The sequence below is a fragment of the Kwoniella botswanensis genome, chromosome 1 (assembly GCF_036426115.1).
Source record: "Kwoniella botswanensis chromosome 1, complete sequence".
Taxonomy (NCBI): domain Eukaryota; kingdom Fungi; phylum Basidiomycota; class Tremellomycetes; order Tremellales; family Cryptococcaceae; genus Kwoniella; species Kwoniella botswanensis.
The window spans coordinates 17,175,640-17,199,343 of record NC_088599.1 but is presented as its reverse complement, the minus strand read 5'-3'; the positions used below and the strand labels follow the sequence as shown (position 1 = coordinate 17,199,343).

Sequence of the window (23,704 nt, the reverse complement as noted above, 5' to 3'; positions counted from 1 at the left end):
AGAGCGGATAGAGGATTGGGCATGGAGCTATGGATTGGACCACTTGGGTTTTGGTGTGTTTACGTAAGACCAATGATTAAGCATGGAAAGTGTAAACAGACCTCTCGTACACAGCTTTGTCAATCCCCCCTACCTTACATCGTCCACATCTTTGTGATCTCATGCATATAGCATCACCATTGAGCATATATCCCTGCTCGGAAGACCAGATTGCACAGTACAGGACATCTAAGCATGCCAGCTGCACCGAAACATAGTAGGTGATTCCTTGTTTAGCAGAGGAATGTCAGCTGAGTATGTTCAATAGGACCCTTGGCTCGGTGAGTTGATTAGTCGGTGACAGGGGAGGGTCTGACTGTATGAATACACAGCGGCGATGCTTGTCAGTCGTGCAAGACCCGCAAGATTGTGAGTGACAAGACTACCACCTCATCATAAGCTGACGGAGTACATCAGCGATGCCCAGCGGAGAAACCATCGTGTGCAAATTGTCTCAAGAAGAACCGAGAATGTATCTACAACTCGACTCCGACCAGTGCCAGCGACAGCTCACCTCCTATTCCTATCTCCAACGTTACTCCCGTTACTCCCGTTCCTCCCATCGCCACCCACCCCTCTTCATCATCTTTAGACTTAGCTCCTCAATTAGACACGAACGGTACACCAGATCGAAGAGGCTCGGCGATGTCTTCTTTTGACACATCGCAATCCAACTCCACCATCCCCACTTCCTACAACGCCAGTCCATGGAGTCAGGATACTAGCATGATAGGTTTGCTTCCCAGTATGATGGGACCGGTGCAGACCATGCCGTCACCTTGGGATAACGTAGACATAACCTCTTTGTTAGGTCAAGGTGTTTTGGATGATAGCCTGGCATGGACGGAAGAGACGGAGCTGAGTGAGGTGGAGAGGGACCATCTGTAAGTTGGGACTACTCCGCTCAATTCAATCCACTGTCTTTCTTCCTTGTAACCCTTGTTATCAACACCAGTAGCCTTTGCTCCGTGCGTCACTACGATCGCCGCTGACAGACCTGCAGCCTCCTTCTCTACTTCACAGGCCAGAGAATCTTTGGAGTGGACATGCACATCTCTACCTTCTATTCACGACTTCAGTCACCCGATCCAGCGCTACGTCCTCATCCGTGTCTGCTAAACGCAATAGTGGGTAAAATGGTATATCTGTGACGTGATTTCCACGCTGAGAGTCCCTGCTTTTTAGTATCTAATGACATGCCGAGGCTCACCTCTGGAATCACTCCGACGTCAAGAACCAACCTTCTTGAAGAGAGCAAAGGAGCAACTGGATCTCGCTCTCAAGAAAGTGGATCATGTATTTGATGCTATCCGAGCAGGGACTATGATTGCTACCTGGTACTTTGGCTTGGACAGCCATATGGAGGTGAGTTTATAGCTTTTCTTTTCCTCCTACTTACGATTCGAGCTGATTTAGCTGGTATAGGGCTTGGCAATGATGGGTCTTACTGTTCGGTGAGTTTTGAGCATTGAGATTCGACATACTGACTTGTCTTCGCAGAGTCGCCATAGCATCTGGTCTGGATACCATACGGTCTTCCGTCGACTACAAGTGTGAACTTACTCCCGGGGAGAGTAGAAAACGTGACAGTCCGGCGCTGTCTCAGCTGGAATTAGCAGATCGAATTTATGCTTTGTGAGTCGATCTCCAGAACCGATCAATCCTGAATGTTCAACTGATCAGATGGAGTTCTCTCAGCTGGACTTTATACTTAGTCGACAGATGTACTTCCATCGCGTTTGAACTTCCAGGTGGATTTGACTTGCAAAGGGTCAAGACACCTCTTCCTCGTCCATGGGCAGAGTACGAGACTGTGAGTGGGAGATTGTGTCGTTGGCTTATGGCTTTCAGCTGACGGTATCCTACAGAATGACCCGCACCTAGCTTCATGCGATCAGCATGTGACTGATTTGTTCCTCGATCAACCTCCTGTCACATGCGATAAAATGCATCTGCCTGAAATGTAAGTCAATAAGCTTGCTTTTCAAGCGCAGGATATTGACTTCTTTGCTGTACTCCAGAGGGTTCGTCCTCTTCGCTATCGAATTGATGTATCAGGTATCACGCCGGCCCGACATCGAAGGTCAGGAGAGATTGGGACATGCCATCGCCAGGTTCAACAAGACGATACCTTCGGAGCTGAGACAGACGGCCAAATCTTTAGATGGTAGACCAACGATTACGGCCGACACCGCGACTCTAGTAAGATGAAGCTGATGAGATGAATGATTATTACTGACATGAGCTCGATCATAGCAATTTATCACCCTCTGCACAGAAATGCTACTTTATTCGATCGACTCGGTTGATCAACCCGATCCAAGGGCTTTAGAAGCGGCCAGGAAGATACTGGGTGTTCTGCATTTACAAAGAGATGCAGTGAGTCTACGTTCTTCCCCGTAGAAGATTCGCTGATGAACTGGATGCAGGATATCGGAGATGTCAATCTGTTTGCAGTAATGTGTGTCAACCTTTAGCTGATTGTAGACAATATATATGCTGATTTGGGCTCACATCACCCTGTAGAATTTGCTGTCGAGTTGCTACGCTGTTGATCTGGGAAAGTAAGAGATTGGAAGCTAACGGGGATCTTTTTGGTGAGTCTTTCGATCATAGTTCTGTAGATGGTTCAATTGCTAATATGTCCCTGATCCAGCCGCTGCAACTTACGTCAAGGACGTGCAGTTCATAAGTAGTTATATACAACGGTTGGCATATACGAACCTAGCGTGAGTCTTAATCTTCCCCGTCTTGTGCGTAGCATCGGAGAACTCAAATACACCTCAATGTGGTGCAGAGCCGAAGCGACAAAAGGAATCGAGCGATGTTGGAAGCTCGATTTGGCCGATCTAAAACCTGAACGCGATACGGAGAAAGGTGGTTCGACTAAGCAGAGACTGACCGGAAATGTGTATAGGCGTCAATGCCCCCCGCCACGCGGCTGAGGCGGATTGTTGCCTCTGATGTTTGATGGGCGGGGAAAACTGACGGATAAGTAGTTTTGATCTATAGCATAAAGTTGGTTCAAATCGGGACTCAGTATGAGCCGGGAGTGACTATGTAATGACCGCCATATCGTTGATCGTTGTAGTTTATGAATATCACAATTGTACTAACAAATGATCATGTTGAGGTGCACTCGTCCACAGACTCGAGTGAATGATTGTACCTAATTTAGCATTGTTCGCAGTACATGTTTAAGCCTTGAAAAGAACTTCAAAATTCATACGTATATGCAACATCTGAAATTGTATACTTCTGTACATGCTTGTCTAAAAAAGAGAATCTGAAAATGGTCCATCTATGGTAATACGCTACAGGCTCATCCAGATTCTATTCACTTGTCGATCTCTAAACTTTCTGATCGAGGGACATTCTGTCTCTGTTCATAGGACTCTATTTCCCCCTCGACCAACGTCAACTTAGAACTGACGTCTACCGAATGCCAAACCGGGATGGATGATAGCATAAGTGATAGCGAAGGTAGCCTGATGTAAAACATAAGCCAGGCAGCAGTAGTCAGGAGAGAGATCCGCCGTATCACTCACCATCAAGAACGCGTCCATTCCCAAGAACAATGGCTCGTTGATGGCGATAGCACCTTCCCATCCGTCAAGTAATTCAACTGATCTGTAGACGGATCTAAAGGAGCAAGCTATTCAGGGCCAGAACTGAATGAATTGATAAAGGATACTCACCTGATTATGATGAGTAAAGTACCGAAAGAGATCAATCCGCACATCAATCTGACTTTCCCATCTGACAATTGTCTTTCACCTCCAGCTACGAATGGCACGTTATCGCTGGTGTACGATGCACTACTCGCTTCAGCTTTCATGGCGTTAATCATAGATGGGTCTTCCACGAGAGTAGCTGAAGGTGACATTTCGATATGTTCACGGGATGCAGCGGCGGCAGCAGCAGCGGCATTTTTCTTTCGGTAGAATCGAGCGAATGGGTTGAATTGTCTTTTGGATGGTTTGTGGATTCGTCGTCTCCAGATCCATTCGGCGAATAATGCGGTGAAGAAGATGGTTACGATAACTGAGTGGGGTAGGGTGTGTCAGCATTATGTACAGAGAAAAAAAGACCGAAGGATGACTCGTCCAATATGGATTGATCGAGTCCGGGGAGGAGTAAAATCGAACCAAGACCACACTCACGTTGTAAGATGACACCCGCAGTCATGATATAAGCACCCATGTCCGAACCATCTTTGTCATCGGCAGTACCGGCGATACCACCTCCTGCACCTTGAATCACTAGACATGCGATATCGGCGATGACGAAGATGGTTGAGAACGATTGACTGTGGAGGGAGACGTATGAGGGGCTGTGGGAGAGGATTAGTATGATGGGAACAGTCGATGTGAAGATGTAAACTTACCCCGCAGCAGCGATGATTCTGTGGGAGAGGTTACAATATTAGCTGCTCTATCACTGGTCGACCGACGTGTGAAGTCTACTCACCTTCCAAAGAGGATATAGTTGGCGGCAGAGTAGAAAGTGGGAGCGATAACGAGACAGCAGATCCTGCGGGAATCGTCAGATCAGCATGGATCGGTTCAGAAGCTTAAGTACAACCCACTGCATGATGTACGCTCCATATGCACTATCCCAGACACCACCTTCGTTGGGTACCCATTCCCAAGATAACACACTCCAGAGCCGTCCTCCCCACTACGAAGATTAGGCGAGTTAGTCGTAACCAGCATTATAAGCGATAGAGCATGGGTACATACCCCGGCAACCTCGACTATACCAGTTCCAAAGATATATCAGCTCATATAGACTGATGGTAAGTGAAGGACAAACTCACCAGCTGTGCCAGCAGTTAAAGTGGGTAGAGTCCACCAACATCTCCAGAAGACACTGAGAAGGAGCTGTACGACTGTCGTATGCGAATATAAGGTAAGCTGTGTGGTTATAACGTAGTGAAGAGGATACTCACCAAGTGCAACACCGAATACAGAGATGAAGCTTTGATTATACAACATCAGTAGGACCTTGCTCAGAAAAGGGATATCGACTCACACATAACTCCATGTATCCGAAACTGTATATCCATATTGAGAGTACTCCACCTTCCCGCTGAGCAAGTTGGGTGATCCCTCGATATTGTTGCATTCAAAGGGAGCGAGGGTGAGATTGTTGGTCTTGTAGATGAAGCCTGGGAGAGGAGGTGTCAGCTTGATTAGTGGAAAGATGAGGATGAACTCACAATCCATGGTGAGTTATTCGTAATTCCAGAAGATATGGTTTACACCTTATACTTTGTATCGATCTTGGGAATTGAAAGTGATGAAGAGACGACCCATCCTTCTTTCAAGGATCAGTATATATATATATATACCTTGGGTAGACTTCGGCGAGGCGGTGGTTAAGATGGACATACCGAGGAAAGATTCTGGCCATTATCGGAGCCCATCTTACATGTCGATTGTGTATGAATCGGTCAGCGGGCCCATACGACGCTAGTGGGTGCATGTAATCGACAGAATTACGCATGCATGGCCTGGATCGAGAAGCTAAGGACGTGTATGTATGTATATGGCTGTGTATGTTACAGCAAGTGAGTTTGTTTCGGTATCCGTGTGTTGTTGAATGGTTGGCGATGATGATTCGGTGACCGACAGTCACACTTGAGCATCCAGCATCGATGACCGTTACATACTAATCAGAGTGAGATCCAGATCTGCTTACTAGACAAGGCACAAGAGGTGATCGATGTATTGCTTTTGCCCAGGTAATCCTTAGTATACGCTATTGATGTGACCAACAGATATCATGGCGAGCAGATAAGGTAGATCGCAGAGTTATCTATGAATGGATGAATCTGCTCCATACATACGATCAACTTACCACGTGAAGAGGAACAATCTGATACATGTGGTTCTAAAGTTAACTTTGACGAGATGGAATAATACGAGTACGGTGAATGAATGATGTCACAGTGGAGGATGAAAGACGATGTCGAACTCACATGTTCGCTCAACGATCCAATGTATATATACTCGCATGTAAGTTCTCTGAACCTGTTCAAACCTCTATGGTCCAATACTCACACATCATGGCCCCTGTTGATAGTCTTTCCTTTAAATGCGCTTTGATCACCGGAGGAGGGGGTGGTTTGGTAAGTCCTCAACTAAAGCACATATCCATGTTCACGGCTGATCACCTCCAAGGGCAAAGCCATGGCCATCGAGCTTCTCAAACGGGGTAAAAAAGTTCTGTTAGCTGGTCGTACTGAGTCCACGCTCAAGGATACGGCCTCCGAGATCGGTGCGACGGGGTACTACGTTCTAGATACCGGTTCTTCCTTAGATGAGATCTCCCATACAGTTCAACAGATTATCAAGGATCATCCCGATGTAGATTGCTTGATCAACAATGCAGGTGTCCAAAGACCCCTGCACGTTTTGTCAAAGGATTACAAGTTCGACTTTGCTTCGGCAGATCAAGAGATCAACATCAACATCCGTGGACCAATGTACCTCACCGTCAAGTTCATTCAAGATCACTTCAATAAGCTAGAAAACGGAGGGGTGGTTATGAATGTCTCATCGGTACTTGGTTTCATACCTTTCAGTACGATCAACCCGGTTTATAATGGTACAAAAGCATGGTTACACATGTTCACTGCGAATATACGACAACAACTCGCCGCGGAGGATAGTAAGATTAAGGTGATTGAGATAGTACCGCCTCAGGTAGAGTCTGACTTGCATAGGGATAGATTGAACCCGGATGATAATAAGAAAGAAAACAGTCCGACTGCACTGTCAGTGGATGAGTTCATGCAAGATGTTGTCAAAGGTTGGGAGAGTAATTTGGATACGGTATCAGCAGGTCAGGGAATACAAGTTACCAAGCAGTGGGATGAGGTGTTTGGGGAGAAGTTGAAGAAGATGGCAAAGTGATTTAAAGGAGTATCTTTCGATAGTCTATTTATGGTGAGCATTCATGGCATTACTACTATATCATTTTTGTGATTGCACATAACTGATAGATGTATTCATATATGCAACAGGTCATGCATATCCCATTATAATCCAATCATTCTATGTATCAATCTATAATATTCCTCTCTACCACTTTCTCCTTTGGTTCGTAACCACCTACGCCCACTTACCCAACACACTCATCCCGACCATACCCGCGACCATAGCCAGTAACGCAGCAATGACCTTGTACGGTTTGGCATCTCTCAATGGTCCATCGGTGAAATCGCATGAGAGGAGTCGGAAAGCAGCGTAGAGCTACGGATGTCGTAAGCGGACTAACTCAATATCGACATGAGTCGCACTCACCAAAATTCCCGCACTGATCGAGTTGAGGATACCAACGGATAGCAACGAGGCTTTCCCATTCTGAGAGAAAGATTTTCTCACTCCAATACCAATAGCTATACCGATAGGCGTGATCAAAGTGAACGCCAGAGCCATCAGGAATTGTCTAGCTTTTGAGATTGTCCGAAGTAAGGCTATCCTCGCTCCTAATGCCAATCCTTCGAAGAATTGATGGAAGACAATGACGATGAGGAGGGTGGTCCAACCGTTTCCACTACCTGCACCTAGAGTAACACCGATCATAATGCTGAGGGGATTATTAACAGTCAGCTATACAATCGATTCTCCCATTGAGAAGATCTCTACCTACGAGTGGAAGATGATACCCAGTTCCAACAACACAACCTCCCAGTTCTGTCTACCTTCGAGTACCAAGTCATACCCATGATCATGACCATCGTGCGAGTGATCATGCTCAGGAGATGCTCGAGGACCTTTCTCATTCCCAGGTGAACCTAAAGGTCCACTGACGTGATGCTCATACTTCCTGTGTGCGGCTCTGGATCCGACAAAGTCGAATAAGAAGGTGACGAATGCAGCGGCTAATGCGATGGCAGGTGCGGTGGATTCGTAGGACATGTGTCCCATACATTCGTTGGCGAACATCACGAAGCCGTGGTAAAGTAGGTGCTAGGGGTACGTTAGCGGAGGTATGGCACGGCTGAAGAGTGGTGCTTACGATAAAAGCAGTGGACAGGATAACACCCTATTCAAATCCTGTTAGCATTTACCTTAATATAACGACAAAATCACTCACAGTACCAAAGTGCTTGGCGATGAAGAAGATATTAGACCACAGTCCAGCCCTTCTCCCAAAAGCAGTATGATCTTGTTCGACACTTGACACCCGAGTGTCAAAGCTGTCAGTACTTTGACCTCTCCTCCTTGCCCAGCCGGTGAACAGTGGGATCATCGCTCCAAGACCGGATGTGACTAAAATAATGAAAAGTCCGCCAACGTGTAGACCCATATTGAAGTCTTCGAGTAGGACAGCACCGCATGCAAGATCTTCAGCGGAACAATCACCGTGTCTATAGTAGGGTTAGCGGATATTGGTAATGAATCGTGTGGTATTAACTCACGTGTGGCCGACTAAGGATGACAGTAATAAATCAGCCTGATATTAGTGTGCATTGCTGATCATCCAACTCACCGTGTATAATACATTCTCCCGTGTCCTCAGCACTCTCAGCAGCCTCCAATTCCTCTTCAGAATCGAAACAATCCCAGTGCGTTTCGTCTAAGCCACAAGATCAGCTATAGCCTATCGATCGATTAAGCCACTCACGCCAGAAACAATTACTACTCTCAGTCGGAGATGGGACGGCAGGCTCCGTATTGGTAGTTGTACTAGCTGTGTATCCAGAAGCGGGACCCTCACAATGATAATGATCTATGTGAAGAACACATCCGACTGATTCTGTTGGAGGAGGTGGTACTCCGGACGACAGCGAGCTGGTAGTTGGCGTGCCAGCCTGACTTGTGGAAGCGGCAGCGGCGGACGAAGTAGCCGAGGTAGCACTGTTTCTGGGTCCAGCACACTCCCAGGCCCCGTCGACTATGGCAGTTGAAAGTTGAACGAGTCAGTGAATAGTCCATTAAGCATTACAAGTCGACTCACCCTGTCTACATCCGATAGATTCAGTGGGAGCGGGGCCAAGAGAGCTCGAGGAACTGGTAGTGGCTGGACCGAATTGGGCTCTGACAGCGACGCTGAGGGTAAGAGCAGACAAGAGCGTCGACCTCATGTTGTCGAAGAGCTTGAGTACACGAAGTGTCTGAGTGAGGTTCTAGTAGCTACGAGGACAAGCTGGTACCACTTATATACCTTGTTCAGTCTTCAGGTATTATTCCTTCCTCCGGGAGTTTGGGAGCACATGCACCAAAGTTGCAGTCCAATTGCCTTCCCCTTGAGGGGGAAGAAAGAGTACTTCTTCTGAACGATCCAGTGACATGTCTTAGTCCTGCTCGGACTGCTTCCTGACTCCTCTTCACATCCTCACCTCATCTACTTCTTCGTCGGTCCTATCAGAATTCAAAATTTTCAAAATCAACTGCACAAAAATGATATTTAAGCATGACTGTTCTTGGCGGAATCCGCAGCCAAGACTATCGAATTACATCAGCATGAGTACTTCTGATGCAAGCAGTCATCTTCTATTCTCGTTTGGCATGAGGGTGAGTACCTCAACGATCATTCCAAAGTCTTGGCACGGAAGCAATCTTGGAATCAATTTAACCGACATCACCATCAGTGTGGCTAGAGGATAGACGTCTGATAATCTTCTTTTGCTGTCTATACATTTCTGAAAGAAAAGTACACTAGACATCCTCTGCATACCCCAAAGTAAGACTGCACGGGTAACCTTTGTCTCTTGGCAGGCACTCGGAAATCGATTGTGTCCAACTCATCACTGCTATGCTCGCACTCGCGTACACCATATTTTTAGGGTATTGTACTCCATTGAGTCCTACTTGGCGCACGGTCATGGTCATCATATGGCGGCCTACCATCAGTGGAGCGTGATGGAGAGTACTCGAACAGAGGATAATGACGTCCGAGTGAGCATCGAGGACTTCGGCTCTACTCTGCATCTTCCGGCTGAAAGATTTTCGTCAAGACTCCGTTTGAGAGGTATATAAGCTGATGTAACCCACCAATCTTCGAGTCTTCCCAACTCCCAACTCAACTCACCATCTGAACTTCTCACATCGCTGTCTCCTGTTTGTCAGATTTCTCCAATCTGAACTTTCCCAAAATGGTCGCCGCTGCCTTGATCTCCGCCGCCGCTTTAGTCGGTGTCGCTCTCGCTTCACCCATCAACATCGCTAGAGAGTTGAATCAGAACTACAAGACGGATATTACCATCCACGAGAGCTGTAATGCTACTCAGAGAAGGATCCTCGAGAAAGCTTTGTCGTGAGTTACATTCAAATGTATGTGATGTGGAGTTCAACTCATATTTGGATCATCAGTGACACGTTCGAGGTCGCCACCGTCGCTCAAGAATACGTAGTCAAGAATGGAGCTGAAGATCCGGTATTCCAGAAATACTTTGGTAAAGCGAAAGAAGCCTACTCCACGGTTGTCGGTGTATGGGAGTCTCTTTTGACATCGAATAAGGATGGCGTGATCTTCAGATGTGATAACCCCGACGGAGTGAGCGTTCTCTCTATAGATTGAATGAGTTGAACTGAGCTAATAAACATTTTCACTTCCAGAACTGTGGTCAAGCAGGATGGAGAGGTCATTGGAGAGGTGACAATGCCACTCTGGAAACTGTCATTTGTGATCTGTCCTACACGGACAGGTATTTCAATGAATACTTCTGTATGAACGGATACACCGTAGCCGGAAGTCCGCTCGGTACCCACTGGTCCATCGATTTGATGTAAGCTGGTCTTGATGCTCCTTTTAGGCGATTTGACTGATGAAATACCATACTTTAGCCACCGAATGTTCCACGTCCCTACCATCACCAACGAACTTGTCGGTCACTACTCGGAGGACTACGCTTCAGCTCTTGAGCTCGCCGAGCACAACGCCACTTACTCACCTATTGATTCTGACGCCCTTCAAGCGTTCGCCGCTCGTGAGTTGATCTTCTGATGCTGCTCGATCTGAGATTCTTGTTCTGACAATGATCCTTTGCGTAGATGTCTACGCTGTCGAAGTCGCTCAAGGCGGGGATGCTTGTATTGGTCAACCTGCCGAATCCCATGACCACGCCACATCTGCTAGTCCCTCCTCTACTTCTTCTCAAGCTGCCTCTGCTACCAGCGCTGCTGCTGAAGCCTGTCACACCCATGCTGATGGTGGTTGGTATGATCCTGATATGAATCAAAGGTTAATTCGCTAACGTCACGTTTACAGCTGTCCACTGTGAATCAGACGATGCAAACTCAGCTTCGTCAACTGCCGCTGCAGCTGCCGCTCAGACCTCAGCTGCCGGAGACTGTCACACTCATGCTGATGGCAGTGAGTTGATCCGTGCTTTGGTCAAACGAGAAAACTCGCTGATGCTTTTCATGTAGCCGTGCACTGTGTATAGGAAAACACCATCTCATATGGAATATGAGTCTCGAGACGTGAAATGATAGAAAGGAAAGAAGCTCCAGGGGGGTCCCACTTATAATAGAGGGTTTTTTTGGAATATAACACCTATAATAACATATGGTAGAATAGAAATGCATAATGCAATCATCATTTTTGCTGGTTCATCCTCAGGGACGTGCTCGAGGAAACATATTTTGATTGCGCTGCTCACTGAATCTTCTGCGACCACTCCGAGCTACAAATGGTGAATCATCTTTCATGCATTTGACATTTCATTCGATGTATTATTGTACAAACAATTTTCTTCCTTCTTTCGGAGTCGACCAGGGCCTGTAGCCTGCAAGAGACAATCAGCATGAACTGACGAGGAAAGATCGTCCGCAAACGAACTCACCGGTTAATCCTTAGGGAATCGTCTAAAGATATCACCTAATTTATCGATCGGGGCGGCCATCAAACCAGCAACAGTCTCGAAGGGCTACATCAGTACAATTCACCATGTTAGTTCTAGCCGTGGATGAATAGGAGGAGAAGGACACTGACCGGCTTGTCAGGAGCGCTCGGGTGACTTCTGGTCGGGACAAACTTCTTGGTCCTTTGGAAGCTGGTGGCAAGTTCGGCTGATTCACCACCGGGAAGGGATTGTTCAAGTTTAGGCATATCTTCTTGTTCTTCTCCTTTGATATGCTCTGATAACTCTCCCATAAGCTGTTTGAGAGTTCGCTCGAACTCGGGATTGGACGGTTTGAGCTGTTGAAAGGTGTTGAGGAGTTCTTTTGCCTGGGTGAAAAGATGAGTCAGCGAGGTTTTGATCAAGAAGGGAGATCACGGTCCTCATGATTCACTCACCTTGGCATGCTCCGCTCTATCCTTATCAGCCATAGCTTTACCATCCGCAATGTACTTCTCAAAAGCCGGGTAGACTACCAATTCCTCGCCGATCGAGTGTCTGGCCAACTCCCAGGTGAATTGGTTTTGCCATCTAATCTTATCGTCGTCGGTAGTCGCTTTGAGGATATTATCGTAGTACTCTTCGAGCTCACGGTGATCGTGTGAGATAGCGTCTGATACAGTTGACATCTTTGATGCTGTTGCTAGTAAGCGGATCTGGGTTGAAAATGGTCGAATGCGCGGGATTATGCGTGTGGAAAGCATTGATAATGCTGATAATGATATGTATGGGGGATTCAACAGAGGCGAGAAGGGTTCTGCTTCAGTCTTATACTGTGCAGTATGCCAGTGGACCAACCAGCGCAAGCTGAAGAGTCATCATTCGTCATTTCCTCTGTCACTTGACTATGCCCTATCTCTACGTCATGGAACTGGACCAACTAGATCATTTTGATTGCACGCTGGATTATGCCTCCTCTTAACGGCACGATTAGATAAGGAGGATTTGTCAACCGAATCGGCTGGACCATAACGTGGGAATCTTCCGATCGATCTGACAGATGACCCTGTGAGGTGGCAATCATTCCATTCTATGCATAAGCTATTGACCAAACAGGGCAGCTACCACGAGAACAGCTCTTCGAAATATTCCAATGTCCTTCCATCCACTTTACCTTCCTCTGATCCATACAACTCGCAAACAGCTTTACGCATATCATCAATCATCACTGCCGGTCCACATGCCGAGACCGCCAGTCTTTCACCACCTACTAATCTACTCAAAGCGGTATCCACGAGATACTGCATTTCCGGTCTACCGTGGTAGATCTTCAATCCGGTGTTTGATCCTCCCTCTGCCTCTTTCGATCCATCTTGCTTGTCGATTTTCTCTTCAGACGTGTTCGGACAAGACCCAGCGGTGGATTTCGAATTGTCTCTTGACATTGTAGGTGATCCAACCAAAGTCGAAGTTGTCGAATCGATATCTTTGGTGAGATGAAGTTGTATCTTGACTGATATACCTTCAATACCCTTTGAGTTGTCCATAAACTCCTTTAGCTCGTTTTGCAAAACGTCCATCGCATAGTGCAAGCTCTTCACCACCCACACCAATGTAACGCTCTTCGTCCTAACATCTTTCAAGTTGTCTCGATGATGTTTAAGAGTATGGATGTAAGCCAGCATCGAGGTGATCCCACTTCCTCCAGCAACTAATAACAAGCCCTCATACCTCTCGACCGGGTTGGTGTGACCATATGGACCTTCCAACAGCAATCTGATGTTATCGGTCCTATTAGGAGTCTTTGACACCCTCTTCCTCCAGTTCTTCGTTGCTCCCTTTTGAGGCGCGACCAGAAAATGCAAAGTAGTGGAACTATCGTTGATCTCCCATGAAGCCACTGTGAAAGGGTGATTTTCCCATGGTTTTATCGAGAATGGATGATAAAGGAAGTAATAGTGGCCTGGCTTTGGGATTATCCTGATTGACGTCGTTATCGATAGTCGAATCAACCCGGAATCATTATTCGACATGACAGCGATGGTGTTTTTACCTTTTTCAGATAAAGCTTTATACGTTAAGACTACTATTCGTAAGAGACGTATCACCCGGTCGAGGCACTGCATAGAGAGATTAGTAAGAGCCTTTCATTGGTCTGATAGACTTTGTACTCACCCATACACCGACACAAGCCCAGACATAGGGATTGTACTTCCCTTTCATGTGAGTCAAGTGGAAGTAGAGTAATACCAGACTGCACAGAGCCAAGGCGATGTGCGTAATAAGGAAGATTTCGTACCATCTTGTTCGAATTGGTTTGATCGACAGCGTCGCAAGGAGTATGAAGCAGATCAAAGCCTGGGCAAGAAGCGTGTCAGGGGAAATTAAGCAAAAGAGGTGATATTAATCACTCACGAAGATACCCGTGGTCCAGTACATTCGATGCAAGAATCGATCAGTGAGATCATTCCTTTTATCGATGGTATAGCATCTAAGCGCCACTCGTCAGTGGACTCCATGGTGACATTAACAACTTGACTCACATTCCGTGGATGAAAGCTTGAATCACAGCCAATCGAGCGATGTATCGATGCCACAGGTTGACAGAGGCTAATACCATATCATTCAGGATTTACATCGGGCAGGAAACTCTAAGGGAACTCACAATACGACCATCCGGTAAGCCACAGCACCACATCATTCCTTCCGGCCAACATCCACAACAGAGGCAAGTTGTATACGCACATCACACCGGTTCGGTACTGCAGCTGTACCAAAAGTTGTGATTGTTTATCGTTGGTATCTCTGAACGCCAACTCTGTCAGATATGATCGATCTCAAGGGGTAGTATCGACTTACTCTGTATCATCATCAAATAGATCATACCCCACACATGTGAATATCACGTTGATAGCGAGGAACAAGAATATCTAGTAAGACACCTACGATCAGTATGGACTCGCTTACAACACGTTCCAAAAACGACTCACCAGGATACTCTGCAATCTAGTTGGTATCGTAACCCAACCCCAAGGCTGGGAATGCTTGTATCCGAACAATGCTGGTGTGGTGACAGTCTTCCGCCACCAGGTGTATCCTCTTGCAAATCTGGAGCTGCTACCAGTCTTCGTGGGAATGTTGGCTTCTTCTGGAGAGGTGGCGATATGTCTGTGGACGGAAAAGCTCAATAGCCTGTTGAAAAGACCGATAAACACTGCTAGGATCAGGAAGAGGTAAATCGTGAAACCGAAAGCATGGCTCTGTAAGGGGCGTTAGCATGAACCTGGTTAAATATTCGTTGGCAGACTCACATAGGCCTGTTTCTTCCATTCCGAGACCTGGGTAGATATGGTCAGCGTGTGTGTGGATAGAACGAAGGACTGACACACTCACGATCGTCCTGTACCCGGCGTTGAACGAACGTTGGTCGAGTAACACAGTCCCATTATACTTCTTGCTCTTTCCGAATACATCTGCGGACTGTACGTCTGACTTATCGACATTCGCCAGCAGGACATCTTGAGCTTCCAGATGGATCTTGAAATCTTCGCATTCCGCCCTGATATATTCCCACCCTGCCACCTGCTGCTTCTCTGTACAGTAATTGCTCGAACAAAGAGCCATAGAGTTGACGAAGGAAGCTGAGTTGCATTGATCTTTCATCGCTGGTTTCTTCGCTTTGATATCCCCAAAAGTGAGTAGAGATAACGCATCGTAACATCCTTCGACACATTGATGGGATGGTTGTTTAAGTGAGATCTTCAATTGGTCCGCTGAGGAAGGTATGACCAATATGGTCAACCATAGCAGAATGAGCGATCTACTGAACATGTTGAGGAGTAGGGTGATGGGTCGAATGAGTCAAAGGACTGTAACATCTCCATCTCATCATATACATATATATATCGTGTTTCGAGAAAAAGACCCCAGGCGAGATAACAAAAGCATACACATGCGGACTCAAAATTTTCAATTACATTTACATCTTCTTCGCATTCACCGTTGGCAGAATTCCTTTCTTCTGTGATAGGAACGGAACATGGGAAGTGAGAAGGGACTTCGCAAACCTGATCTAAGAAAGGATGATTGAGATCTGGAAATTCCATGCGAACGTTCTCTAGAATTTGCCTTTGAGTGAGTACGATCTCCATTGTGTTCTAGGATATGTATCTTTCGAGCTAAGTCCAATGACTAGGAACGAACGCAAGAACCTTCTTCTTCGGCTTGACGATTGTGCAGTGCTCACGAAAGTCCCTATCAATCGTGCACGTCTTCTAGTCATTGATCCGCAGTCGGCCGATCGAGTAGAGCCTTACAAAAGCCACGGAACAGGCAGACTCGTCTAACGCGATTGGAATTTCAGGTGCGCCTGCGAAGAGACGTTTTAAGGTGACTGACTGTAATGACCAAGAACCTTGAAAAATTATTTATAGAATCACTCTCAGGAATCTCGTTTATCAGATAAAGTGAATAATCGATTGATCCCATCGTGCAGTTTGCTCAATCGCACTAGTGCAATATAATTACCCTTGGAGGCGTTCTGCACAATAGATCCATGGCCGTTCGGTCGTCATTGCCTTATCTGATTAGACCAATGATATCTACGGAATACGTAAATGTTGCGAAGCTAGCCCAGATCGCTAGATGAGATGATTCGTTTTCGGTCGAAAATGCCTCGCCGCACAAGATCTAGTCTGATGTCTAGCGTTGATTAAGCTTAAATACGTGGCTACGGTACTTGAACGCGGCCGATGGGGCAGTTTCGGCCTCGGACCAAGTTCAGCTGGGGTGAGACTATAAGCTACATCGGATGTCCTATGTGCATTGGTTTGGTGCTGTAGAGGGAGATATGGTCCGCAAAATCCGGGTGGCAATAGCAAGCAAGACCTTCTTGACGGGACCTGTTTTAGAGATCGAAGGAGATAATCTGAGATGAGATGGGTGGGAACAATGGCCAACGGATGTAATTCTGATATTCTAGCTATCTTATGACCAAGCTGCAAACGGACATCGTAACGGATCCGGCGTAGGGGCAAGATATACGGGCAAAGAGTTCTACATGGAAGAGAATCCGCAAATCATTAATCCACCAACATATCATGAAAGCTGCCTCCACCAATCTGACCCCTCCCTCTGCTTCTTGGTCCGCCAAGCCTCGAGGATAGGGGAGGTCCACCTTGTCGCCATGCTTCAGACCGTTGAGCTGCGGCCGCTGCTTCGGGGGAAGGTGTGAATGTCGATCCGTCGGAGAGGGTCATTATGGATGAGGAGGGGTTACTGGCGAGGATTGTATCGGAGTAGAGTTTGCTAAGAGGTGACGTTGGTTAGCATGATGGTTCGGGCAGCACATAGCTGTGTATATGAAAAAGAGCGACTCTTTGTGAGAGTTTGAAGGGTCTGGAAGAGGGGATATGGGAACAAGAGAGATGTTGGGGCCAAACTGAAGTACATGAGGTAAATCCCACTCACCCGGACGAGTTCGAGTCCAACAATTCCCTTCCGACATTGTTCACTTTCGAAGCAGCGGGTTGCTCTATTACTGGTGTCGAATCTCCTATTCTACCCTTTAAACCTTGATTGATGATCGTTACACTCAATGTGTTCCCATCTGCCACCACACCATGATACTGCTTGATCAATCCTTCAGCATCAGCCTTGTTCTCCAACTCGAGATCCACTGTGACGGTGCTTGGATTGACTGGAGGTGTTGTTTTGGAATTGAGGATGACTAGTGGGGCGAATGCGGACTAAACAGGGTCGTGAGCAACGAGCGATCACCAACGGTACAAGAGCGTCATCTTGTGTCGTATTCGATCATACGCCAACTCACCTCTACATCCTCCACTGTAGTCCCTACTGCTAGATTCTCCACTCTAACCCATGTAGTCCCTCTAGCAGCACCCATGATCGATACTTGATGTTGCTTTGTTACCAACTCTCTGCGAACCGGTCTCACATCTCTCACCCTCTGAGCACCTAGGCCCAAGGCAGCGTTCAACTGATCTTTACTCTGACTATTCACACCCCTCCCACTGTTCTTGGGTCTTCTGCCGTTTCCTGAGGGCAACAGCTCCACACCAGCATTCGGATTGTTCAAGTTGGCAGGAGGTGGTCCGTCGAAACCGTGTAATCTGACATTCGAAGACGCTGTTGGTAGCAATTCTTTGCCTTGACCGCCTGATATGCGATTGAGCAGAGATGCTTTGGACCTCGGGCCTGGTGCTGAAGACGTGGAAGAAGAGGACGATGAGATACGAGATGCTAGTGATTGTTTGACTGATTCGTGTAAGTCATGTTTCCATGTACCAGGCGCGTCCGGGTTGGCCTTGCGATAGCTGTCGGGGCGCTGCAGAAGGACAGAGAGTAAGCATCCAGCTATTCCATTGATAGCGATAGACCTGCCTGGTATGGCTTGGCTGTCCTGACCATGATGGCTGTTTTGTTATGAGCAGACAGATGGAAATAGAGTGAGCGTGGAGATGGAACATTATGATTGTCGAGTATCGAGTGTGAATGAGATGTTCATAGATGTTCATCGCGTTGAGAATTGATTCCGTCATGGCCACCATTCAACCCATCCTCCTCATCATCATCATCATCATCAAAGACGATATCACCTACTTGACCACCCACATGAGCTCACGGCAGCTCCACTGCAAGAGCCATGGCTGACCACAATCAGCCTAGGCCCAGGCTACGATCCACAGAAACATCAAGGAGTCACCCACTCGCAGCTACCCCCTCTCACCCTTCACTCACTCGGCGCACATCAACAGGAGTTGCTTCAGGAGGGGCCCAGCTCACCCCCTCTATGTCATTACCCGCAAGTCAAGATCTCTCCCCTTTTGCCCAAGACTTTCATCCTCCAACGTATCATAGACCACATGCAAATACTATTTCCACGGCTCGACCATCTCGTCGTACAGGGAATGGACTGAGTGAGGCCCAACTGCTCGGCGTAGAGTCCAGCAGACGTAGTGGTCATTGGTCCAACCTCACTTCGCCTACTCTGCACAACCACCCTATAGTAGAAGATCAGCAGATCAGTCAGTATAGATCACCCAAAAGAGGCGATTCATCAAGCTCTAGGCTGTTTGGTTATCTGGATAGTCTCAGTAAAGAGGAATTAGCTATCGTAGAGACTAGATTTGATCTCATGACAGATGATGAGCTAAGGCAGTATATCAGAAAAAGCCCTTCGTCACCTCCAACGCCACTGGAATCTTCCACTAGCGAGTCACTCAATCCTTCAAGAGATGACACCGCTCCTCCTCGACCAGATTCTGCCGATCATCCACCTCTGTTCCCGCCTTCACCTCCTGCCGGCGATCCCGTTCTGGTCCCCTCCGATCATCCCCTCAAAGTGCTCAGTAAAGCTATAGCAGAGTTGCGAGAAGTGATCGAGAGGGTAGAAGATGAGAATATAAAGCTGAAAAAGGAGAATGCAGAAAAGAGCAAACCAAAGACCAGACGTAAATCTGCAGATCAGGTAAGATTTATCCATCTTGATTGCCATACTCGCTGACACCTTATAGATATCAATCCATGATGGTCTCACCGAGGCAATATCCACCTCACTCACTTCCAGCTCCCCTATCAACGAAATACCCTCCAACCCTTTGGTAATCCCCAGCGACGTCTCATCTGTCCGGTCCATCTCCCCAACTCCATCCAACAGAAAGACCAGAAGACCACCTTCCATCGCTTCTTCCTTATCTGTCCCCTTCCCATCATCTCCCATCACTCCTTCCATCCCTCCTACTCGCTCTTCTGGCTCCACCAGGGGCACCGATACATCTGGAGGTGCTCAAGCGAAGAAGAACAATAGGTCGACTTGGACATCTGGATTGTGGGTTTGGAGTGGGGCCAAGAAGACGGTCTCTAGTAATCAACAGGCCAAGGGACAAGGGAATTCACCTATACCAACCGAAGAGACCTCTCTGACCACCTCTGAATCCGTTATAACAGACGAAGATGACCCCGAAGCATGGCGGAAAGGCGATGGAGGCAGTAGTCCCGCTTTTAAGGCGATCTTCCTAGCTACGGTGAGTGAATTCATCCCAAAGTAGATGTGTAGAGCTGACATGTCGCAGCGAATCATCACCCCCGACCCATCATCTATATTACTCTCTTCTGAGATTCCGTCAAACTCACTGATAGCCTACCTGGCTCACTCGTTGATTAGCAATGCGCGGGACGACGGTATTGTAGCTCGAGATGCTGTATCGGATAGGCAGCGTTCCAGGGACATTTCCCGAAGTCGTGCGACCTCTGTTGGCAGTCAGTATCCTTCAGTAGATCAAGACAAGACCAGAGAAGGGAAAGGTGCTGGGTATGGGGATCAAGCTCTTGCTGCGACCGCATCTTTAGGTCGAACCTTGCTATCTTCAGTGTCCAATGCTACGATCAGAGGTACAAGAGCGATAAGCAATATCACCGACGAACCCAGACCATCTCTACTCCAGCGTACATCGTCTTCACGTGCTTTCCCAACCACGGCTATATCTGCACCTTCTGCTGTAGGTCAATCGGGGTCATCGGCGACGTCACCCACAGAGGAAAGACCCCTTCCTTCGGTGGAATTATCATCCATCGTACCCGATGATATCCGTCCTCCGACTGTCACCCTATCCAGGCAGAATCTAGGCTCGTTCTTCCAAAACACGAAGACGAAAATAGCCACTGCCAGTCGATTTGAGAGTGAAGATGAGCCATTGACAGATAGATACGGGTTCATATGTAAGCGATCTCTATCCTTGCTGGTTTGTTGTGTGCTTATAGACGTCCAGACGATATCCAGCACGCCAAAATGCTGAAGGACGCTTCTGCGGCTGGTACTTCCGCTCCAATGTCGTTGAACGGTACCCTAGCACCTGTAGCGGACAAGGAGAACGAAGGGTGGATAGCGAAAAGACGACGTGACTCGCACGGAAGTCAGAAATCAATGCAAACTCAGAGAGAACCCAAATCCCCTGATATTATTGACTCCACCTCTATGCCTTCACCTCGAAGATCTACCGATTCAGTCCGTGTTCAGACACCTGAAAGTGGTTCACCGCCTAAATCCCGTTCATCATCTCATGTTGACACCCATCGACATAGATCTTCCACTCTACTCAGTCTCAACCCGTCTCCTGCTAAACCAGTCACGGCGAAAGATCACCTCACAGTATCCTCCAGAGGAGCATCATCACTCCAACCCGCCATTACACCTACCTCGAGCAACTCACCGCCATTATCCGCTTCTCTTACTCACTCGTCACCTATTGTCGATTCTCCCCTCAGCGCTAGTGCTAGTCGGTTGACCGTATCAAGCTTGTTAGAGCAATTGACAGAAATACACGATAGACAGCAGCAAGAGCGATTGAAAGAATGGGATGCTTTCCTGAGACGAAGGGCAAGACATATACATGATACATTATCTGGTAGTAATCATAAATCGGATGATCTCAGATGGCGTTCGGGGCTGATAGGGATAAACCAAATGGGCACGAGCGGGAAAGGAGGTCAGGAGGATTGGAAGGTTTTCACGAGGCTGGTCAGGAAAGGTATACCATTAAAGTATAGGAGTGATGTTTGGGCTGGTGAGTGGGGGTCATCCGCTATGTTGCTATTTGTCTGCTATCATGTAGAATTGATCTCCGATCGATTGGGTCCTCACGTCTTGCTAATTTGTGATCGCTTCCTTACAATGCAATACTCCAAGCTGACTCTTTCCGTCTCTGCCACCTCTAGAATGCTCCGGTGCGAAAGACCTGATGGTTCCAGGCGAATACGCCGAGATCCTCGCAGTGCACAAAGACGATCTGTCACCTGTCCACGCGGACATAGAGAAAGACGTATCTCGCACCTTCCCCGGTAATGTGTTTTTCGGAGGTGATGGACCGGGCGTGGCTAAGCTCCGAAGGGTTCTGACGGCGTATAGCTGGTGAGTGGGAATCGTGCTTATACTGAAATCATACCAGATACTGATTCGATTGATATAGGCACAATCCGGCGGTAGGGTAGTGAGTGATGCGTTCCCACTTGAATGTGAATTTTGTGCTGATACAGATATACTTCACGTAGCTGCCAAGGAATGAACGTAAGTAGTCCTGATTTTAGGAATCTATTAGGAGTCTACCAAAACAAGCTAATGGACCATTTAGATGCTCGCTGCTACACTGCTCCTTACCCACACTGACGAAGGTGGGTCATTTCTACAGCGTACAACTGACTTATACTGACAAAGATCACAGAACAAGCCTACTGGGTGCTCACATCCCTCATCGACCGACTGTTACCTCCACAATTCTACTCCGCTTCGTTGTTAGCATCCCGTGCCGACCAAGTCGTACTGAATGACCTGGTCGCCCAACTCGTACCAAAGATACATGATCACTTGGAAGGACTGGGAGTGGATCTAGCCAGTGTCACTTTCGGATGGTGGTTGAGCTTGTTCACGGATTGTTTGCCTGTCGAAACGCTCTTTAGAGTCTGGGATGTTACATTTGTCGAAGGACACGATGCGAGTTATTCAATTGTATCTTCGATAAAGTGCTGACGTTGAATCCTGTGCCAGACTCTATTCCGAGTGGCTATAGCTATTCTCAAACTCAACGAAGCGGAAATATGCGCTACAGAAACCGTCTCCGACTTATTCTCATTCATATCCAGCATGACATCTAGATTATGGAATGCGGATAAGCTGATTGCGGTGGGTCATGCCCTCTGTGTATCAATCCTCGAACTTTGCTGATCGATGTTTCATGGGTCAGCTCCAACACTCCTACAAACCCATCATAAGACATATAGATATCGTAGCCCGCTGTGAAAAGGCCGTCGGTCAACTGCAAGAGGAGATGGGTGAGGAGTAGATTAATTGGCTGTATTATATATTGTGCATCGCATATACCTGTACGCTTAGTATACATGTTTATGGCAATTGTATGTATGTATGAATGATAGACAAGTAGATAAAGAACAATACGTGCATTCATGACATGATGTATATACTATATACTATACTATAAAAAGACCTCTAGTCCCGAAATCAAAACCCAATAAATAGAAAATAGAAAATAACCCAGCTATTCCGTAACCTTTTCCAACGATCCAGCAGATTAAAGAGCAATGGCTTCGGGGGCACCGGTGACGTAGACGATGGCAGGTACGGTGGTGGTGATGGTAGCGGTGACTACTGGGGTTGGAGCGACAGAGGTGGTAGGAGTGACTGAAGCACATGAACAAGCAGAGGAGTATGAGGCCCATGAGTTATCACAGTTTTGAGCTTGGTCTGAAGGGATACCTGAGGTAGGGCATGAGAGGACCGCAGCGACAGGAGCAGGGGTGTTGGTAGCTGCCGAGACGTAGATGGTGGTAACACCTGCGGTGACGGTGGTAGACGTTGTAGTGGTCGAGGCAGCCGGGGTGGAAGAGCAAGAGAGAGCCGAAGAACATTGAGAGATGTGTTGGGCGTAGACAGCTGGACCTTGCCATGTCCTCTGGACCGCTCGTTGACAGTTGTCTTGGTAACAAGCACCTTCGATTTTGGTGGCGCTGACCATAGCGGCGGAAGCGACGAGGAAAGAGATGATGGCGGCTTTGAACATTGTGATTGATTTGGTTTGGTTGGGGCTTTGGTTGTTTTAAGTCACGGACCGAGGTGTGGGATAAGTTTCAAACTTTGAGTGTGATTGAGAGAGGAAGAGATGGGATGAGTTGGTGTTGAGAAGAAAGTCGAGGGAACAGTACAAAGTTGACCCCTTTTATATCTTTCAGACGAGGTTGGATTCCTCGGAGAACTTTTTTTTTTTTCATGATCTTTCCGTTTCGACTGGTCTGTCTCAAAATAGAATAACCGGGTTGTTCGGATCGGTGTGAGTGTCT

The 23,704-nt window shown here is 47.3% G+C and overlaps 10 protein-coding genes across 10 annotated transcripts; 4 read left to right on the top strand and 6 right to left on the bottom strand.

The window, feature by feature from the left end:
* Positions 1-234: 234 nt before the first annotated feature.
* On the top strand, positions 235-2,984 carry L199_006507 (uncharacterized protein; the record flags this gene model as incomplete). The annotated part of the gene is made up of 16 exons (XM_064892206.1): positions 235-256; positions 308-320; positions 372-408; positions 457-923; positions 1,043-1,166; positions 1,225-1,404; positions 1,465-1,493; positions 1,540-1,674; positions 1,738-1,852; positions 1,908-2,002; positions 2,061-2,241; positions 2,296-2,418; positions 2,469-2,500; positions 2,566-2,636; positions 2,696-2,768; positions 2,837-2,984. 16 exons carry the CDS (start codon positions 235-237, stop codon positions 2,982-2,984), a joined length of 1,845 nt encoding a protein of 614 aa, XP_064748278.1.
* Positions 2,985-3,461: 477 nt separating this feature from the next.
* On the bottom strand, positions 3,462-5,267 carry L199_006506 (uncharacterized protein; the record flags this gene model as incomplete). Its single annotated transcript, XM_064892205.1, has 12 exons — positions 3,462-3,527; positions 3,588-3,681; positions 3,738-4,083; positions 4,203-4,372; positions 4,427-4,444; positions 4,510-4,572; positions 4,628-4,719; positions 4,782-4,795; positions 4,859-4,930; positions 4,991-5,019; positions 5,074-5,209; positions 5,261-5,267. The coding sequence occupies 12 exons, from the start codon at positions 5,265-5,267 to the stop codon at positions 3,462-3,464; spliced, it is 1,107 nt and encodes a 368-aa protein (XP_064748277.1).
* Positions 5,268-6,109: 842 nt separating this feature from the next.
* L199_006505 (uncharacterized protein) lies at positions 6,110-6,959 on the top strand (the record flags this gene model as incomplete). The annotated part of the gene is made up of 2 exons (XM_064892204.1): positions 6,110-6,172; positions 6,225-6,959. The coding sequence occupies 2 exons, from the start codon at positions 6,110-6,112 to the stop codon at positions 6,957-6,959; spliced, it is 798 nt and encodes a 265-aa protein (XP_064748276.1).
* A 198-nt stretch (positions 6,960-7,157) lies between these two features.
* On the bottom strand, positions 7,158-9,136 carry L199_006504 (uncharacterized protein; the record flags this gene model as incomplete). The annotated part of the gene is made up of 9 exons (XM_064892203.1): positions 7,158-7,298; positions 7,350-7,635; positions 7,699-8,018; positions 8,068-8,094; positions 8,146-8,419; positions 8,471-8,480; positions 8,542-8,628; positions 8,677-8,946; positions 9,010-9,136. 9 exons carry the CDS (start codon positions 9,134-9,136, stop codon positions 7,158-7,160), a joined length of 1,542 nt encoding a protein of 513 aa, XP_064748275.1.
* Positions 9,137-10,147: 1,011 nt separating this feature from the next.
* Positions 10,148-11,440, top strand: L199_006503 (uncharacterized protein; the record flags this gene model as incomplete). Its single annotated transcript, XM_064892202.1, has 7 exons — positions 10,148-10,308; positions 10,365-10,548; positions 10,611-10,780; positions 10,839-10,981; positions 11,046-11,207; positions 11,263-11,367; positions 11,424-11,440. The coding sequence occupies 7 exons, from the start codon at positions 10,148-10,150 to the stop codon at positions 11,438-11,440; spliced, it is 942 nt and encodes a 313-aa protein (XP_064748274.1).
* A 402-nt stretch (positions 11,441-11,842) lies between these two features.
* On the bottom strand, positions 11,843-12,525 carry L199_006502 (uncharacterized protein; the record flags this gene model as incomplete). The annotated part of the gene is made up of 3 exons (XM_064892201.1): positions 11,843-11,923; positions 11,989-12,225; positions 12,295-12,525. The coding sequence occupies 3 exons, from the start codon at positions 12,523-12,525 to the stop codon at positions 11,843-11,845; spliced, it is 549 nt and encodes a 182-aa protein (XP_064748273.1).
* A 432-nt stretch (positions 12,526-12,957) lies between these two features.
* L199_006501 (uncharacterized protein) lies at positions 12,958-15,667 on the bottom strand (the record flags this gene model as incomplete). The annotated part of the gene is made up of 9 exons (XM_064892200.1): positions 12,958-13,956; positions 14,012-14,194; positions 14,252-14,327; positions 14,380-14,446; positions 14,502-14,641; positions 14,696-14,766; positions 14,827-15,096; positions 15,148-15,174; positions 15,230-15,667. 9 exons carry the CDS (start codon positions 15,665-15,667, stop codon positions 12,958-12,960), a joined length of 2,271 nt encoding a protein of 756 aa, XP_064748272.1.
* Positions 15,668-16,917: 1,250 nt separating this feature from the next.
* Positions 16,918-18,265, bottom strand: L199_006500 (uncharacterized protein; the record flags this gene model as incomplete). The annotated part of the gene is made up of 4 exons (XM_064892199.1): positions 16,918-17,143; positions 17,306-17,583; positions 17,667-18,182; positions 18,239-18,265. 4 exons carry the CDS (start codon positions 18,263-18,265, stop codon positions 16,918-16,920), a joined length of 1,047 nt encoding a protein of 348 aa, XP_064748271.1.
* Positions 18,266-18,500: 235 nt separating this feature from the next.
* L199_006499 (uncharacterized protein) lies at positions 18,501-22,692 on the top strand (the record flags this gene model as incomplete). Its single annotated transcript, XM_064892198.1, has 11 exons — positions 18,501-19,325; positions 19,372-19,881; positions 19,930-20,575; positions 20,626-21,420; positions 21,572-21,764; positions 21,823-21,843; positions 21,905-21,920; positions 21,985-22,024; positions 22,075-22,343; positions 22,398-22,532; positions 22,594-22,692. The coding sequence occupies 11 exons, from the start codon at positions 18,501-18,503 to the stop codon at positions 22,690-22,692; spliced, it is 3,549 nt and encodes a 1,182-aa protein (XP_064748270.1).
* A 246-nt stretch (positions 22,693-22,938) lies between these two features.
* On the bottom strand, positions 22,939-23,427 carry L199_006498 (uncharacterized protein; the record flags this gene model as incomplete). The annotated part of the gene is made up of 1 exon (XM_064892197.1): positions 22,939-23,427. The coding sequence occupies one exon, from the start codon at positions 23,425-23,427 to the stop codon at positions 22,939-22,941; it is 489 nt and encodes a 162-aa protein (XP_064748269.1).
* Between the last annotated feature and the right edge of the window lie 277 nt (positions 23,428-23,704).